Source organism: Argiope bruennichi, chromosome 4 (assembly GCF_947563725.1).
Source record: "Argiope bruennichi chromosome 4, qqArgBrue1.1, whole genome shotgun sequence".
NCBI lineage: Eukaryota > Metazoa > Arthropoda > Arachnida > Araneae > Araneidae > Argiope > Argiope bruennichi.
In genome coordinates, this window is record NC_079154.1 from 59,640,451 (window position 1) to 59,658,208 (window position 17,758).

The 17,758-nt window shown below is 29.3% G+C and overlaps 1 protein-coding gene and 1 non-coding gene across 2 annotated transcripts in view; one reads left to right on the plus strand and one right to left on the minus strand.

Annotated features, from left to right (window-relative positions):
• The window catches only part of LOC129966616 (paired mesoderm homeobox protein 2B-like), a 98,899-nt gene that overhangs the window by 14,466 nt on the left and 66,675 nt on the right, over positions 1 to 17,758 (plus strand). Inside the window, exon 2 of the mRNA XM_056081115.1 lies at positions 3,673 to 3,869. Coding sequence (XP_055937090.1) covers positions 3,673 to 3,869 — 197 coding nt within the window. The remainder of the gene's footprint in view (positions 1 to 3,672; positions 3,870 to 17,758) is intronic.
• On the minus strand, positions 8,868 to 8,939 carry Trnag-ucc (transfer RNA glycine (anticodon UCC)). The gene has a single exon. It is a non-coding gene; the product is annotated as a tRNA-Gly (tRNA).

A 17,758-nucleotide genomic window follows, 5' to 3' on the forward strand; every position in this document is an offset into this window, starting at 1 on the left:
AACAGAATAGCCTTATAATACTTTTAGAATTCTTTTTAGTGATACATATATATACATCTGATAATCCTATTTATAATAAAATAGATGGTGCTGTAATGTTAAAACCATTTTCCAAGAGCCATAATTTAGATGATTATCTCACATAAACGGAAACATTTTTAATTCTATGGAAGATCTCCTTTGTAAATTCACTAAACTCTTTTAAATTTTCGAATATTAATTCAAGCATAAATCGCTCTTAAAGAAAGCAAAAAAAGTTTATTCGAATCCAATATTCCTGAAAGTATTCAACAATTCCCTCCCATGTTAATCCTGTGTGCCATAAGCTTAATGTCACAGCAACAAAGACGTAAGCAAACTCCACCACTACGTTAGAAATTTTTTAAAAAACTAAAATTTCAGACTTTGTTCATTAGAGAGTGGCAACACTTTATTAGAGCGAATGCAGTTCTCCGGAAATTGAAACCGGTCATACATTTTAATTATAATCTCCCTTCTCGAGTCGCGTCGACTTTTTAAAACATAATAAAAGTTTGTTTTGCAAGATTAGTTTTCCGGGAGGACTGATAGCTGCAAGGATGCGGGGCCTGAGTTTGCACTTTGATTAATTAGGCATTGTTTCCACATCTCTTACGTAGCCATTTTTTTCTTTTTTACACTCTCTCTTCCGCGATGCGCTTTTCAAATTAGGGCCTGCCAACTTTCCTAATCTTATCAAGACCTTTAGAACAACCTGGGAAAGTGATGAAATGGAGTTGGATTTTAATTTTCCTAGGTGCCAGCTTCGTAACCAATTTTTTAAAACTAGTTAACTTGGGGAAGGGACATTATTTACATTCCTAGTTTGAGTTCCTTTTTCTAAGTTTTTCTGTTCCTAACAAAACACATGCTTCTTGTAATTGATTGTTGTTTTTGTAGCTTATAAGTTTCGATTTTAATATTAGAATTAAAGAAATGATATAAGTTTTAATGATAAGACGAAGGTATCTGATTAATTCCATGGATGTTGAAGAATTTAAATTAATCTTTATTCGTTTAAGTAAAGCCAGATATCGTGCTATTACATTAGTAAAATATGTTATTTAACAAAAAAAAACACCCTTCTATTTTGTAGTTTGATGATATCTTGAGCTTGATTCATATATATTTAATTTTTAAAATTTACGTTTAATTGTACAGTAGACATAACATGCATATCAAAAATATATTTCATATCGCAGCAATGCATATAAATGGAAATGTAGCTATTAAAATTATGAAAAGTATTATTGTGAAATATATTAGGGGTAATTTTTAAAACATAATAAAATTAGAGACAATGTGTCAGAAATAAAACTGGTATCATAGATTTTTTTTTAATTTAAAATTTGAAATTTGTGTAAAAACGAACTTTTTGCAAAAATATATTTCTAAATTATTGAGTAAAATTTAAAATTTTAATTAATTTTTAATTGAAGATCTAATTTAAACATATATGTCCGTATTAACAAGAGTTTTAAAATATTAAAATTAGTATTTTGCGCAACTAAAATAATGAAAAATTTGATTGTAGAATACATTTAAAATATTTTTTTTTAATTTTATCAATTTTTTTATAATTAGAGTTTCTGAAATACTTTTTTAACAATATTAAGTGATGTAGAAATGGTTTTTGTGCAATAGTATGTCCCTAAAATATAGAGGAAATAAGTTAAGATTTTGATTAATTTTAGATTAAAAATATAACAAAAATTTTGAAACGTCCCATCTTATTGAACACTTTTCCATTCTGCTTGTAGCATTATGAAGTTTACATATATTATGCCATACTTTAAGTAACACCATTTAAAAAATTTATTAGAATGATTTATCAGCTTATCAATATAGATGATATTTCTACATTATAATCTGATAAAGTATTCGAAAATACCATAGAAAAAATGAGAAAGTTAATATTCAATGAAAATCGAAATTATTAGTCAAAGTCGTTTCGTGTAGTTCCTTTTAACTTGAAAATTTTAATTTGAATAATAATATCCATATGAAATCTATATAAGGTAAACATTATTTTTTAAATAATCAGGAATGGCATTATCTTTGGAATATTTAGTATATGTTTTACTAATAAATTTCTTGGAAGGAAAATTCAGATTACAAAATTCATAGTTATTAACATGTAGGATATTTTAGATATAAAATCAGCATGACAGGTTTTTTCGATAAATAAAATCTCTAACATTAAAATTAAGTTTCGCAGATTTCAAAACAATCAGAGTGGCGTAGTATGGTCTATTTTTAAGCTATTACCTATATTAATACTAAAATGTTAGACAAAAATAAATATAAGCTATCGGAATTCTGCATTTTAATTAATTATATTTTCTTAATAATTTTTTTCAAATTATTCAAAATAATATTACTATTAATCCTTTCTCCATTTTCTTACTTTTTTAATAATATCGTTTCTCTTTTGTTAAGGAACTACAAATGCTTTTTCTTAAATCTGTTCACTTAAAACTCCAAAATTAAGTATCTTATCTTAAGTTTTGTATAAAATTTAATTATTTAAGAAATAATTTAACCCTCTGATTGCGTAATTTTTTAAAATCACTATTCAGATACGATGTTTACAAATAAGTTCAAATATTTTTCAAAAAAAAAGTGAACTAATACTATATGTTACACGATAATAACATAATATAATAAAAAATTTGTAATTGTAAAAATAAGCGCTCTAAACTGCGAGAAACGCGGGATGCAACAAAAAATGGACTGATTGCCAACCCACGGAAATCTCGGGATAAGCAGCTGGAGGGTTAAATATTTCTCTTGATTATAATTCTATAATTTTGATCATTTTATGCTATTTGCCATATTTGTGTCAATAAATTTTCGTTCATATGCGAAGCAAAGTTTCATTGAGAAATATCTATGAATGATCCCGAAGTAAACAGTGGAATACAGAAATATTTAAACATCTTTCAATGAAGTAGGGATGCTTTCAATCGATAAAGTAATGTGTTTTTTATCGATTCTCTCTCTTTTAGGGGGGAAAAAAATGTTTTTATACTCTGAAAATGAGAACAGCGGAAAAATTTGAAGATCTTCAAAAACAAACAATCAACACAAACTGAAAAGAAACAGACTTGTGCAATCTATTCTTATAAAATAACAGATGACTAGGGCTTTTTATGCTTTGAAATCATTTTAAAAAAAACTATAATTTTTTTAAGAATAAAGTATTAACGACTGTATAAAACTAATAAAACGATTGTATGTTTTAGGAAAATAGCAATTATATCCAAATGGTTATTTCAGAACTAAATAAGCATTTTTTTTTTAAAGATATCTTATTTTTAATGAACATTTCAAATATTCTTAATAATTTGCATGCATTTTTCTAAGCATTGTCACCGTGTCTTTAATTGTAGACGATCTGTATAATCTATGATTACGATGATTTTACTATGATTTTATAATTCAAAATTTCTATTTGTCGGGACTCATTTAATTTTGTTTCAAATATATCTATCACTTTTAAATGCAACAGTAAATGACATCTAAAACTATTTGAATGACAGAATTCCAAAGCTTTTCCTGTGCTATCAAATTCACTTGCTATTAATGTCGAATGTTGCAATGTATTTGTTTAAACTTGGTTGCTTCTGTATTGATTCTCCTCTCTTCTTGCAGGCGGTTTGCCGTATAAAGTGTACACGGGCCATGATGGCGTGCTGACCGAGAAGCGCAAACAACGTCGAATCCGAACCACTTTCACGAGCTCCCAGCTCAAGGAGCTGGAGAGAGCCTTCCAGGAAACGCACTATCCGGACATTTACACGAGGGAGGAGATAGCCATGAAGACCGATCTCACGGAAGCCAGGGTGCAGGTACTCTCACTTAATATGCAGCATTCTTGATCATGTAGAGTTTAGATAGAGTGATTTCAGTAAATGTATCTGTTCACAGCAAATGAAAGTTTACAGATTTTCCATGGCTAATGCGATGTGTAAACGATACATTATGTTATATGCCATTCGTTAAATTAATTAATCTATTAAGCTTGATTAGTTAACATTTTGAATAATGATTATTAGTGTCGTTATCAAAATTATGCAAAAATGCGGGCTGTAGGTTTTATACAAATGATAAATAATAGTAAAATTTATTTTAAAATTTTACTCACTACGTAAATATTAGGTTTCTGCCGATTCCAAAGCGACATAATCAGCTCATAATCATGTGAAACATGTCAAATGCGCTATTTAATCTTGAAGTTCACTATGCATCTTGAAGCAAATAAACGAGTAAAAGATCGTAACAAAGCAGAGATAATAAGCAGCTAGATGCAGAATGATACGCTCAGTTACCTTTCTCGCTGAATATAATGTCATGCGAATTGATGCAATTGCTTATCTAAAGTTTTATTATTATTATATGGCTATTAGGTATTATTATTAAGAAAGGAAAAAAAATTATTATTATTCCTTGATTGCTTTCTGGATTTCGTCGGTTATATTTTTTCATTATAACATTTTAAGCATCCGTTTAATTATTTTGTATTTAAAGCGTGCAAAGAACAGAATCAAACACTCTAAATAAAACATTTACTCATATTTTAAAATAAGAACAAAATAGCTAAATGATTTATTCAAGATTTCCGCGAGTGTCAATGGAATTTTTAAATTTGAAAGTTGAAATTTGTGGCGACAACAAACCAATAAATTCAATTCGCCGGCGTCGTGGCGTAAGAATAGCGCGTCTTCCCTATGACCTGGGCGTCTTGGGTTCGAGTCCCGGTTCGAGCATGGTTGTTCCTCTATGTTCTATCTGTGAGGTGTGTGAATGTGCTCCATGTAAAAAGGGGTTGTGCAAGCGAATGTGACGAAGGAAGTAGCTAAGTCGTACTCTTGGCTCTAGTTGGCGCTACTGAAAAAACAAGAGGCGTTCACTCGGCTTAAATCGCTGACAGATAACTGTCAGCGGGCTTGTAAAGTGCCATAAATCACAACAACAAATTAGATTTAACTCAACACCTATTATAGATTGCGTAATTCAAATACAACAAAATATTTTCATGCTTCAATCACTACAGATTATTCCTGATTTTTTTGAAAAGATTGATAGCCGATTAATCATGATAACATATATTTATTTTTAAGTTTGATAATTTCGATGCACGCTATTTTTCCTTAATATCAATCAATGTAAAAAGAGAACCTATTTTCAATTTATTAGACAATCCTAAAATGGAATAAATAAATTAAAATCAATGATACAAACGTGTTCAAAAAAAGACTCTCTCTCTGACCTAATCATGTCATTTACTGCTAAAATTACAGAAATCCTAATTATAACACATAAATATAAGTTGATATTTGCATTGGATACAAACTAAACATTGATTTTTGAGCTATTTTTAATTTATTTGTACCAAAATGGCAATTTAAATATTAATTAATTTATTTAGTGGCAAAAATAAATCGTACACGAATTGTGAGAGTTATTTTTGATTGAAGTTTTTCTTTGCAGTTTGCTTTCTCGTTGCCCAACTGCCCTTTTTTTTTTTTTTTTTTTTTTTTTAAATCTTTACCACTCTTTACAGATGCTTAGTAAACCATCATAAATCACTCTGATCAAATCTGAAGGGAGGGGGGGATTCTACTAACTCCTCCAAAAAAAGGAAAGGGCGGTTATTTTCTCATTTATACCCCACAAAAAGTCAAAACCAACACACACGTGGAAATAGACTTTCTACTCTCGAAGGCTAAAAAAGGCAAATCCAACAAGTCCCATTCACACACGCGCGCACGTATTCCATGTTCCAAACTTAATGCAGCTGCGCGCCGATGTGCGGCCTTTTGGAAAAACTGTCACTGTCGCGATGACTGATTCCTCGGCGGCCATCCCCCTGTCGCGTGCCACTGCTACTGTCGTCTGATTGCCCTTTTGTACCAAGTCGCGTGTCTTCCCATACTCTGCGGATGTGGACAAACGATCAAGATGGGATAATGAGTTCCTGTGTTGTAGAGGGATAGGGGAGGCGCCGGTCCTGCCCACACTTTGTTGTTCCAAAGTGGGCCTGGTGGGCGGTTTGATTGCTGTATTGTGTGGTGAGAAGAACGGAACAACTTGTCAACCTGGACATCGTCTGCCGTGATGGAAGTGCTATCTATCTTTTCCTGTTACTATCCCTCCCCACTTCTACACCGTTTACACAGATTTCGGGGGTAACTGGTTATATTCGTCAAGGCTGGGAGGGTTTTATACAGAAAGGGGTCTAAAAATAAACCAAAAGTTCGTGAGCATGAAAGGAGTGTATACTGAAAACATATTCTTGAAAGAATTCTCGCCACTGTTTCTTATCACTAGCTACCGTGTTAACAACAATTTAATTTGCTTCCCTTAGACAATGCACGAATGCTTATCTTGGAGATTTTGTTAATGGAATTTGGTAGATAATCGATTTCTTTTGCGGCCATACTTTGATTCTTCTCCATCTTTTATTATGAAAGAATTCCCTGCCATTTTTATCATATTAGCTGTAGGTTTAACTGTAAAAAGTTTATAATAAAAGCAAATTTGGAAAACAACAGTTTGAAAATACGAAAAACAGAAATTAAAATTTTAATTAACGATTCATGTTAAATAAAAATACAAAGAACCAGTCGGGTGTAGCGATGCAACTGGAAACCAATCACCATTTAATAAATTTCGGATTCGCAATTTTAAATTGTGCCCTAAAATATAAAACTCATTATGAAAAAGAGAGCTGATTTCACAAATTGCCCAGATGGCTATTCATGCTACAATAATTAATTTCGGAATAAGGCAAAATTTGAGGATATTTTTTACTGCAATGTTTAAAAAATGTATCTTAAATTGAGTAGGATTGAAATGAGCCTAATCTGCGTAACTACTTTCAATTAGAAGTTTTTAATAATTCCTTTTGTTTAAAAACGAACGATTGATTCAAAATAACACTGAACATTTTAAAATTTACGTCAAAAATGAAAGTCTAAAAACAGTTACTTTACATATGAAAGTTCACTACTTATTTAACATTTAAAATTTAAAAATTCAAATAATTATAAAATCAGAAATCCAAGAATGACTGAACCTTCTTATTAACATCAAAGGAATGGGAATAGATGAATTATAGAATTTTACAAAGTAAAAATTCAGTGTAAAATCAATTCCTGTCTTTAATATTTCTCAAAAATGAATAAAAACCACTGCTGCTCTAGATTGTCTCAAATATATTCAGTTTCTTCAGTCAATATCAGCATTGTGTTTAATATTGCGCTTCTTAAATATGATAATATTACATACAAAAATCTCAGTGACGTTTACTTAATAGCTTTAAACAATTAATATGTCTTTTCCATGGAGTTGTAAAGAAAAATATGCCTAACTTTTCTTTTCTTTCTCATCATGAAGAAGAAAGGAGATGGATGAATTTGCGAGCTTAGATTTCTGTTAGAAGAATTTTTTTAAGAAAAAAATATTACACAAAAAGATTTTCATACATAGCACAGTTTTGTTTGTAATAATCAATATTTTTTATTAGAAAAGGTGTTTTTTTAAAGAAAAAAAAATCTGAAAAAAGATTAAATTATAATAGATAGTATAAACTTAGTACGTTATACGCATTGTAACATGATAATGTTTTACGTTAGTATACTTTCTGGAGTATATTTTATGGGTTTACATGATGATTTTTAAAAGAAAAAAGAATAATCTGAAACCAGATTAAATTATAATATATAGTATAAACTTAGTACGAAATTATACGTATTTTAACATGATAATGTTTTACGTTAGTATACTTTCTGTAGTATATTTTATGGGTTTACATGATGATTTTTAAAAGAAAAAAACATAATCTGAAACCAGATTAAATTATAATATATAGTATAAACTTAGTACGAAATTATACGCATTTTAACATGATAATGTTTTACGTTAGTATACTTTCTGTAGTATATTTTATGGGTAAACATGATAATTGCGAAAGAGGATTTCTAAGCTTAATCAGATTTGATTATTGAGTTTTTTAGATTTGTAAGTTTAGGAAATTAATAAATTTTTTTTTAATTTTGTATTTTTTCAATAAAATACGATAATTTTGATTCATATTATAGCACAAAAATAATTTGTATACCATTTTTGAAATGCAAAAAAATTAAATTTTCAAAGATGACAATCTTTTTTCCACTCAATGTTTTTTCCTTAATTTTAATAAATTTTCCAAATTTTACCGTATTACGACTGAAATAATGTTTTTTTTCTTTTCTTTAATCATTCATTTATTTCTGAAATGCACTCTAATCTGATATCTACTGTCAAGGTATAACTTTCAATTCAAATAATCAGTAAATTCATATTTTTTCAAAACTACTTAATTTTCAAAACTTGTTTCTGCCCTTCTGTTTCAAATTTAATCTTACATCGTGAATTATTTCAATACAATTTTATGACTTTGAAAACTTGATTTGAAAATCTTGGCGAAATGGTATTATAAGAAGGCAGGCTATGAAATAACTAATGCATTTTCCCTCCTCTATAACTGTGTGATGTAAAAGTAATTATGCACAGAATGTAATGGTATATAATCAAACCAGGGGAATTCTCAGCAACAATCGATACATGAAAGAATCTGTAGGGAAGGAATTAAATCTAAAACATTATCATGTAACAGTGGTTAGAACTAGAGGTTCAAATTTCTTTCCTTTTAATATAAAAAAAAAGCCTAAAACATGTTTTTATAAAAATATAGAATTTTTAAAAAATATGTTTAATTACTAACACGCACATTTTAAGAACGGATATGTATGAATTTCTAACAAGCACGTTTTGAAGACCTTCTTTTTTCAAAATTAAAAAGCTGCGTCGGCCGGGAGTCGAACCCGGGTCAACTGCTTGGAAGGCAGCTATGCTAACCGTTATACCACCGACGCTCGGGTAGATGAGTCACAATTAAGTTTAAGAATAGAAACCGTTCTTGTTCCATTTTCTGAGTTTGGCATCTGAACAAACAATTGTACACTCCTTTTTTTTATGACGGTACAAATTGTAAATATTATTGTAACAGCTATTTAATCAACAATTTCCATTCCACTGAAGAGTAAACAAAAGCTGTGATAAAATGGCAACAATATGATAATAAATTCTACTCTCTTGCCGATTTTTCGATTACATGATCGTGAATACTAAACGGAAATCTCATTTTTATTCTTTATGACGAATTTTTTACGGTCGCTTGATTCTTTTTTCCCGGCATGATTCATGGAATTTTTTATTTATGCCGTCATCGAAGCGGATATTCTCAGTAACAATCGATACAAGAAAGAATGCATTTTGGATCAAAATGCTGTTCTTAAAGTAGCTATGTCCATATTGAGAAAATTATTGCACCATTCGATTCTATTGCCGTAAACTGACGTTTCATTTATCAATTTTCTTATTTAATCGAGCAAAATAGAATAAAAAGCATTCAAAACTTTGAACTACTGAATAAATATTTTTTAAAAATAATATTGAATAACTAGATGATTTCAGTCAAAATTCTTATTTACGTTTTGTTAAATATCATTTTTTTTTTATTTCCTTGCACATAATATACAAAACAGAGTATTGAATTTCTTAAAAAAAACGAATCATTACTAAACAAATATCTTGAAGGAAAATAAATACTTTTTCAAGATTTGAATTTAGGATCCATTTCCCACGCACACAAAAACATGAAGAATATGCACGCACAATGAAATATATTCTTGTTGTATAGTTTAGAAATGCAATATTTATTCCATTTAGAAGAAACTGCTATTCATTTTCGTATCGAGTATTCTGATTCTTTAATTATTCGAGAATGCTAGGCTTTGAAAAAAATATAATTAACATCAAGTCAAATGCCCAGAAAGGCTTAGAGGATTTTAAAATTTCTATGTAAAATTTCCACAGAGCTCGGATCATTCACTTTATTGTTTTTGCTATATCTTAACATATTTCTGGAGTGTTTTGCTTCAAATCTTTGCCAAATTCTGATAGCCTTAGTTTAAAATATATATTTCTTCATTGTAGAATGAGTATAATCAGTCACAATTTATCAAAGCGAAAATTAAATTCGACTGAAAACATTTTAAGACTCTACTATATTTTTTTCCATCGTTGTTTACGTTTTTGTAATTTAAAGTATTGTACCTTATCAGTTATATAAATTCCGTCATTCTTTGGTTAAACTGCTTATCAAAAAGAATGGACTTAAGTTCTAATTGATGTTAAATTATCAAAACAAACATAAATGTATGGACACTTAAAATACTAGAACGAATAGATACAATAAATGGAAATATTTTTCTTGAAGATTTTCCATCAAAATTTTTATCCCTCTTCTCCCGCATAGAATCGTTTACCTTGAATAAAGTCGCAAATGCCATGCATGACTTTGACAAACAATAAATTTTTTATGTAAATCTAGCATTTTTACTGAGTCTATCGTGAGAAAATGTATTTTTAATGCCTTGCTCTGATTGACTGAAAGCAAATTTAACTCGGAACCAGATCTATAGTCACAAAATCACATACTAAGTTTCATTGATTTTGTTGCGACATAAATCGTAAATATTTTATTTAAAAGTAGCTAACGATTATTTTAATAATTATAAATTTTATTTTGTAAGTAGTTGTGAAATTCAGATTGGCAACAGTGATATTTTTGGAACTTTTAATTTGTTGTTTAAAAACGATGCTAGAATTTTGAATGAAAATAAGTTGATGTAAATTTGATAATATTATCTATAATGTAATAAGATTTAGTTTTATAGTAAGTTTGTCTGCATTTTATTTTTGTTGACGCACGAACACAACAATTTAATTCATTACATTTATGAGTTATGACGTTTACATGGATGTGAAAGTACGGACTGACAGACGATAAGTAGATTTGATTCAAATTTTGCTAAGAATCTACATTTAAATGCTAACCCAGTGTGTCAAATTTTTTTTCTGCGTAGATGATGACGTTTCGTTGTTATAGAGTTCACCTGCCCCTTGAATAGCTATGCAAATAGACTTTCTCGGAATGGATTTCCTTCAAAATTTCATCGAAATCCTGAACTCACGATAACTCAAATTTAGTTTAAAGTCCATGCATGAAATTTCCTTTTTCCAGTTAAAAATGTTTTTGAGTTATCGTGCCACATTGACAGTCGTTGTATACAGTATTGACAGTCGTTCATATATAATTCACATGACACACATAATGCTAAAAACGTGTTTTTCGAAACATGAAAACTTGGTCCAAATTTCGAATTAGATCTTTTTGACGATGACAACACTTTCTCTATATTTCATCTTCGTATATAATTCTCTATATTTCATCTTCGTATAAATTCTGCGAAAAGGTAAAAATCACACTCACTGTTTTTTCATGAGAATTTTAAATTTCATTTTTGATTATTAACATTCAGCAAGGATTATAATATTATAAAAATTACATATAACAAATTGCTATTGCATTAATGAATTATCAATGGTAATGTATTGATTATATATGAACGTAAATAATAAAAGAAGGTTTTTCTTTTTTTAATTGGATACTTTCATATATTTGAGATTTTAACTTGCCTCTAATGATGGGCTACTGAATTATATCTTCTAGTTAGATTATCATCTTTTAGATACCATTTAAATATATCATGTTATATTTACCATGATGTTTTTATTAAATTAACTATAATGATAAAGCCGCTTAAAACTGAGGTAAATTTTCTATTGCGACATTAACTACTCTTAAATCCTCAAACTCTGTTATTAGATAAAGGTATAGTTATAAATTCCCTTCTAATCAACATTTAAAAAAAATCATAAAATGTATTGATATAGTTGAACATTTTATAAATTATTTCTATGAGATACACACTAAAGCTCGATTCATTTCATCTCACTAAAACACATCATATATTCAGTCTTTTTGTTACATAGGATAGTCTTATCCAGTTATTGTAATGATATATTATAATTTCGTATAGCTTCTTTTTGTTGAAGGATTTTACCTCAGTTGGATTGTTTACGGTTTTTCTTTTTGTTTGATGCGATATTTTATTTATTAATTTATGTTATATTCATTCTTGGAATGCATCTCATATTCTTTAAAAAGATTTATTCAAGGGCATTGATGGTTCGCATTAACTGTATAAAAATCGGATGAAACAGATGGTCAACTCTGTCCGGACATAAAAAGAAATTGAGAGTCTATAAAATACTTACTTGCATTTTTATAGGTTTCCCAATTCTAAATAGTATTGCGGAAACTTTTACAGATTTCACAATATAGTCACAAACATCTGATAATAACCTTTGTTTGTTTATTCAATGTTAGTCGTCAAATCAGTTAATTTTAGCAAACACTCGTACCCAAGTTTATCAAATAATATTAAGAAATAACCAAGAATTGATACGTACAGGGGCACTTATTTTTTTTTATAAATATATACAGGAGCACGGGAAGGCGATGTGTTTATCACTTGCGCTCATTATCTTAATGATAATTAATGTGATATTAATTAAAAGGACGAGGTTATTTGTCACTTTCTTTCATGATCAACAAGATCTAGTCTCTCTCTCTCTCTCTCTTTTTTTTTTTTTTTCTTTCCTGGTAATATTTGCTTCATTTTCAAACTTTATTTTAGCAAATGAATACATATTTTGTATCGTGAAATGACATTTTAGACAAGAATGTTCCCCTGAAATTTGGTTATCTATTGCGAGTTTAATAAGTTTAAGTAATTCTGGTCTATAATAGCTATTAGCTTTAATTTTCTTATACTTAACACTCATTAATAAATGAATTTACATTTCCCAATCAAAATCGTCGGATATGCTTCTGTAATAATTCTGGTAAAGCAAAAAGTCCGTTGCATTTTAATTGTCCGCCACATCGAGAGTTGACGTTCAAGTCCGAAGGTCCATTAATATCCGACACAATGGGAGCGATCCGTGGGTGCAGCGAGGGTATCTCTTTATCAGCTGGACAGATCAGTGGTTTGAGGCACAACAGACATGACCTCACATTTCACCCATGACAATGCCGTCCCAGCGCTGGGCCCTATCTAGTCGCAGCACGCTCGTTAATCATTGTCTAATGACCCGAGCATCTTCAATGCACTGTCGGACGAGTTATAAGGGGAGAGAAATTGAATTGCATCCCCCCACTTTTGGCTAATGCATTGCAATGGCTCACCACAGTGACTGAAGGGAACAGTCAACAATTGAAAGCTTAGTCTTGTGGGTGGCGGCTCTAGCGTTTCTTCTGTTTATTTGATCTTTCTAAACACATAAATAAAAGGTGGAGTTATAAATTGAAAAATAAAATATGATTGAATTATAGACATTTTTTATATAATCCTTCTCTCTGATTATAAACACCGATTAAAAGTTCGGTGCATGTTTTCCTATAATTATATTCTTATAGGGCGCAATTCAAAACACTTTTTCATTGCCAACACTTTCTTGTTACATAATTTTTTTGTCGCCCTCAGTATTTATATATTCAAATAAGTAAATGTTATGCTTATACTAACAGTTGAAGGAAATTAAATTTCTTTTGTGAAATAAATGACATTTGAATACATGTAGTTATCCAGCAGATCTCATAATTTTAAATATTGTTTCTGTATCTCATTTAAGTCACGGTAAACGAAACCTCAATGTCCTAAAAATAAATAAAATGCCTGATGAGAAAATAGTGAAATTTTTATGCTATAGTATTCTAAGATATTACTAAATAATAAAGTCAAATTATGCATAAATATTTTATCGTAAGACCCCATTAATCAATGATAGTAAGATTCAATTAGATGTTTCAAATATTTCATGCATTAAAAAAAAATATTACGTAAGACCTGCTATCAAATTTTGACAGTTTCAAAATTCTGCAATGCTCTCCCAAATTGAAATTTAAGAATCTTTTATAAAGAATGTCTAATGATAAGAAATTTAATATTCCAATACATTATTGGGTTCAGTAGTTTTCACTTTAAAAATTGTGACATTTTTAAAAGTTTTCTCTTTTAGAAATAAAATCAAAAATAAAATTTAATGGACCCCCTATCTCTAAATTTTTTATGGTACAAAATTTTATCCTTCCCCCAATGCAGATCTAAACTTTGCTCATTATTCTAAACTTAAAGAAACAATTCATAAAACAAAATTATACACCTTGACATTTTCTTATAATTTCAATAAAAATAATGAAGAAATTTTATATAATTAATCTTATTCATTGATGATTAAGATGAAGATAATTAAATATAAATATCTGAGTTAATTCATGTGTTTAAGAAGTAATTGAGAAGATTTAAACGAATTACGTAAAAGTCTTAATAATTCTTGGAAAAATAATATTGTGTTAAAAATTTCAACGCTTAATCATTTTAAGGCGTAATTACAAAATACAGTCCAGTTTTCATAAAATGGAAGATCTGAATTAGGAAATGATAAAGTGAGATATTTTACTACATGCGTTTATAAAATAATTATGCAATAATCGTGGATAAAATGCAGAAAACATTCTGAAATCAAAGCTTCTTCAATGATAAAAACGAGAGAAAAAAAATCCCCATTCTCTTACCTTAAATCTCTGATGCAAATTTGAATTTAGTGGCATAATTACAAAATGCAGTCTAGTTTCTTAAGAATAAAAGATGCGAATTAGGAAAGGATAAATTCAGATATTTTACAACATCCATTTACGTAATAATTATGCAATAATCGTGGATAAAATGCAGGAAATGTTCTGAAATCAAAGCTTCTTCAGTGATAAAGACGAGAGGAGGGAAAAAAAAATCCCCATTCTCTAACCCTAAATCTCTGATCCAAATTCGAATTTAATGTCCATTCATTGTAAGTTCAATTCAATACTAGGACTTCAAACTGACATTGGAGATATTTCTTCCAATGAAATTTATTCTACGCTACATAAATTCTCATCCAGCCAAAGAGGAAGAGAAAAAAGAAGAAAAAAAGAAGCAAAAAGCACTTTTTCGTCTTGAGAGAGTTGGAGAGAAAAATGAGACCAAAGAAAACAAACCCCATCCCATTCTTCTGCGGCTAAGTGTGCGTACTTTTCGTATGACAAGATCGGAAAAGTAAAAGCAGCAAACCCCTTTCACTTAGCGGGGAAGTGTCACTATCGAGATAACAAATACTAGCCTTAGAATTAAAGCACTTGAAGGTAAGCTTTCCAATCCCCCGTCTATAATCGAGTTAACCGAAAAAAGGCTAGAACTACATCCATCACCAATGCCGAATCGACACAAACGTTTCTCAAATGCGTTTTTTCTTTGGTTTTGATTTCTCCCTCTTCTTTGCTGCTGCTGTTCTTCTTTTTTTTCTGGCCTGTTTGTGAACGTTTTTGTAAAGAGCTTCTGAAATTGATTCTTTGAGAAAGAAGAAGCAGTAATGGAAGTGGAGAAGCGCCTTTCCAAGTTGATGAAATGTGTGCCTGAACCCCATCCAGTGGTCGTCGTCTGGATGCGAAGAAGAGTCTGTCCCACATTTCGACTGCCCAAGATTTTAACTTGATTGATGAGCGAATCTAAATGAAGAACAATTAAGAGGTTCCAGTAATGAACGATTTATATTATGATTCAAACATCGGTTATAGTTTCAGAGCTTGAAATGGTTACATAGAATAATATATGCGACAAAAGTCTATCACTTTTTTTTACATTTCATGGTCAATTAGATGTGACCTGAAATTTTATAATTATTCTATGAAAATAACAACAAAAAAAAAAGCAATATAACTTAACTATCCCATTTGAAACTACATCGAGGTCAAGTATCTCATGTGATTTTGCATCTTAGACAATTCAAGCGAAAGACAACTAAGCACCTTAAGCACCTAAGTTTCTGTCTTATTGAAAAATTTGTCAGAACTTATGCCAACCTACATAACTTCATGTAAAGATTAATGAATTCGGTGAGAAGCATACTTCCCATGGTCCTAGAAAGGGTAAAATAATACTTTTCAGATTTCCAATCTTATACCTCATCAATTTGGGGTAATGCTGTAATTAAACACAATGACTTATTCATGTGGATGCGCTGACTTCTAATTCAGACTCTATCCTTCGCTGTAGTTTTCTTTTCAATAAACAGTAATTTTTACGCAAATTACAATATTCGTGTCTCATAGTTATTTCCCCATTACAATTACTAGCTTTGCTGTTATTAGTTGATCCCTTTTGAAAACTGAATGATCTATGGAAAACTCATATCATGAAATTTTTTAAAAATCATTGCGCATTTACGAACACCAAACAGTATGTTTAACTTTCCACATGCTGGACGAGTCATAAAATTACAATAGGATGATGAGTTCAGTTATTTTCGAAATTGTTAGTTGCTTCTACATTCTCGAATCTCGTGTAATTTTTTGAAATTCTCATTCTAAAATATTTCTTTTCTTTCTTGAATCTTAGATTCCAATTATAAAAATAATGTATAAAATTTAAACGATAAAATATTTGCTGACTGATTAGTAAGTAATCAGCTGCAAGCTAAATACTCAAATGATCAGATTTAAATTATGAGTTATTAAAATAATCAAGTTCAAATAAGTTGTTTCCCAAAACTTGTAAGTTAATAGTAAATCATTCTAAGGAATTATTTGGATTTCCTTCCGGTTCTTTAAAGAAATCTATAGTTTTAGTGAAAAGACTGAGTGAGTGTAACTGGTTCCGTTTTTCAGTTTTCGTATTCTCAAAATACATATAATCCTCCTTTCCAAAAGATGAAGATTGATTAAAATCTAGAAGATGAATCTTTTAAGGATAAGAGATCTTTTACTTTCTTATTTTGCTTTTTAGAAAGTAAAAAAAAAAAAAAAAAAAAAAAAAAAAAATCGTGATTGGAAGTTTAAAAATTACTGATAAAGCATGAGAAACAAAACAAAAACAAAAAAAGACGCTATAATTTGATATAAAAACATAAATATTTTTAACATATGTAAAAGGAATTATTATTTAAAGGAATCTTGACTTACGTTTTGATCTTTAAAAAGAATTTATTTCATAACTGTTATCATAAACTGACATTTGAATAATATTTTAAGTACAAGCATAAAATAACAAATTCAGAATAAAACTGTGATTCTTTAGGAATGTTTAGCAAGCATGTTTAGGCAAGCAGCATATTTAATATTTTTTTATTTTGACATGAATATATAATTTATTTTGATAAAACGCAGAGTATAAAATAAAAAAGGTGTTGTACTAATAGTGACGAACAAATAATGCACTTGTTAAAATAAACTTGTTACTTATAACTTGTTTTTTTAAAAAAACTTGTTACTTATATAATTAGATATGCAACTAGTAGATATTGATACATAAGTTGATAAGCAACAATTCTTCTTCTTGTTTTCTTTTTAATCCCTTAACTGTCAAACCTATGTGGATTGAATTATCGTTTCAAATTTATAAGCTGTCCTTAAATCATTCTTTCAATAATTCGATATAAAAATTCTGCACAATCTGCAAACGACTCAAATATTTTGTGGATTCCAAATTGAATCTGTAGGACAGCATATTCCCGAAATTGAAGATGTTGAAGAATTAAATAATAGAGAAAACAAAATAGTTAAGAGGTTAGTAAATGTAATATAAGCTTTTTATTAATTAATTAAGCAAGTAATATTAGTATTATTGAAGTGAAATTGAACAAAGTTCTTAAATCTGAAGTTAACTCAAAACCACCTGTAAACATCCATATT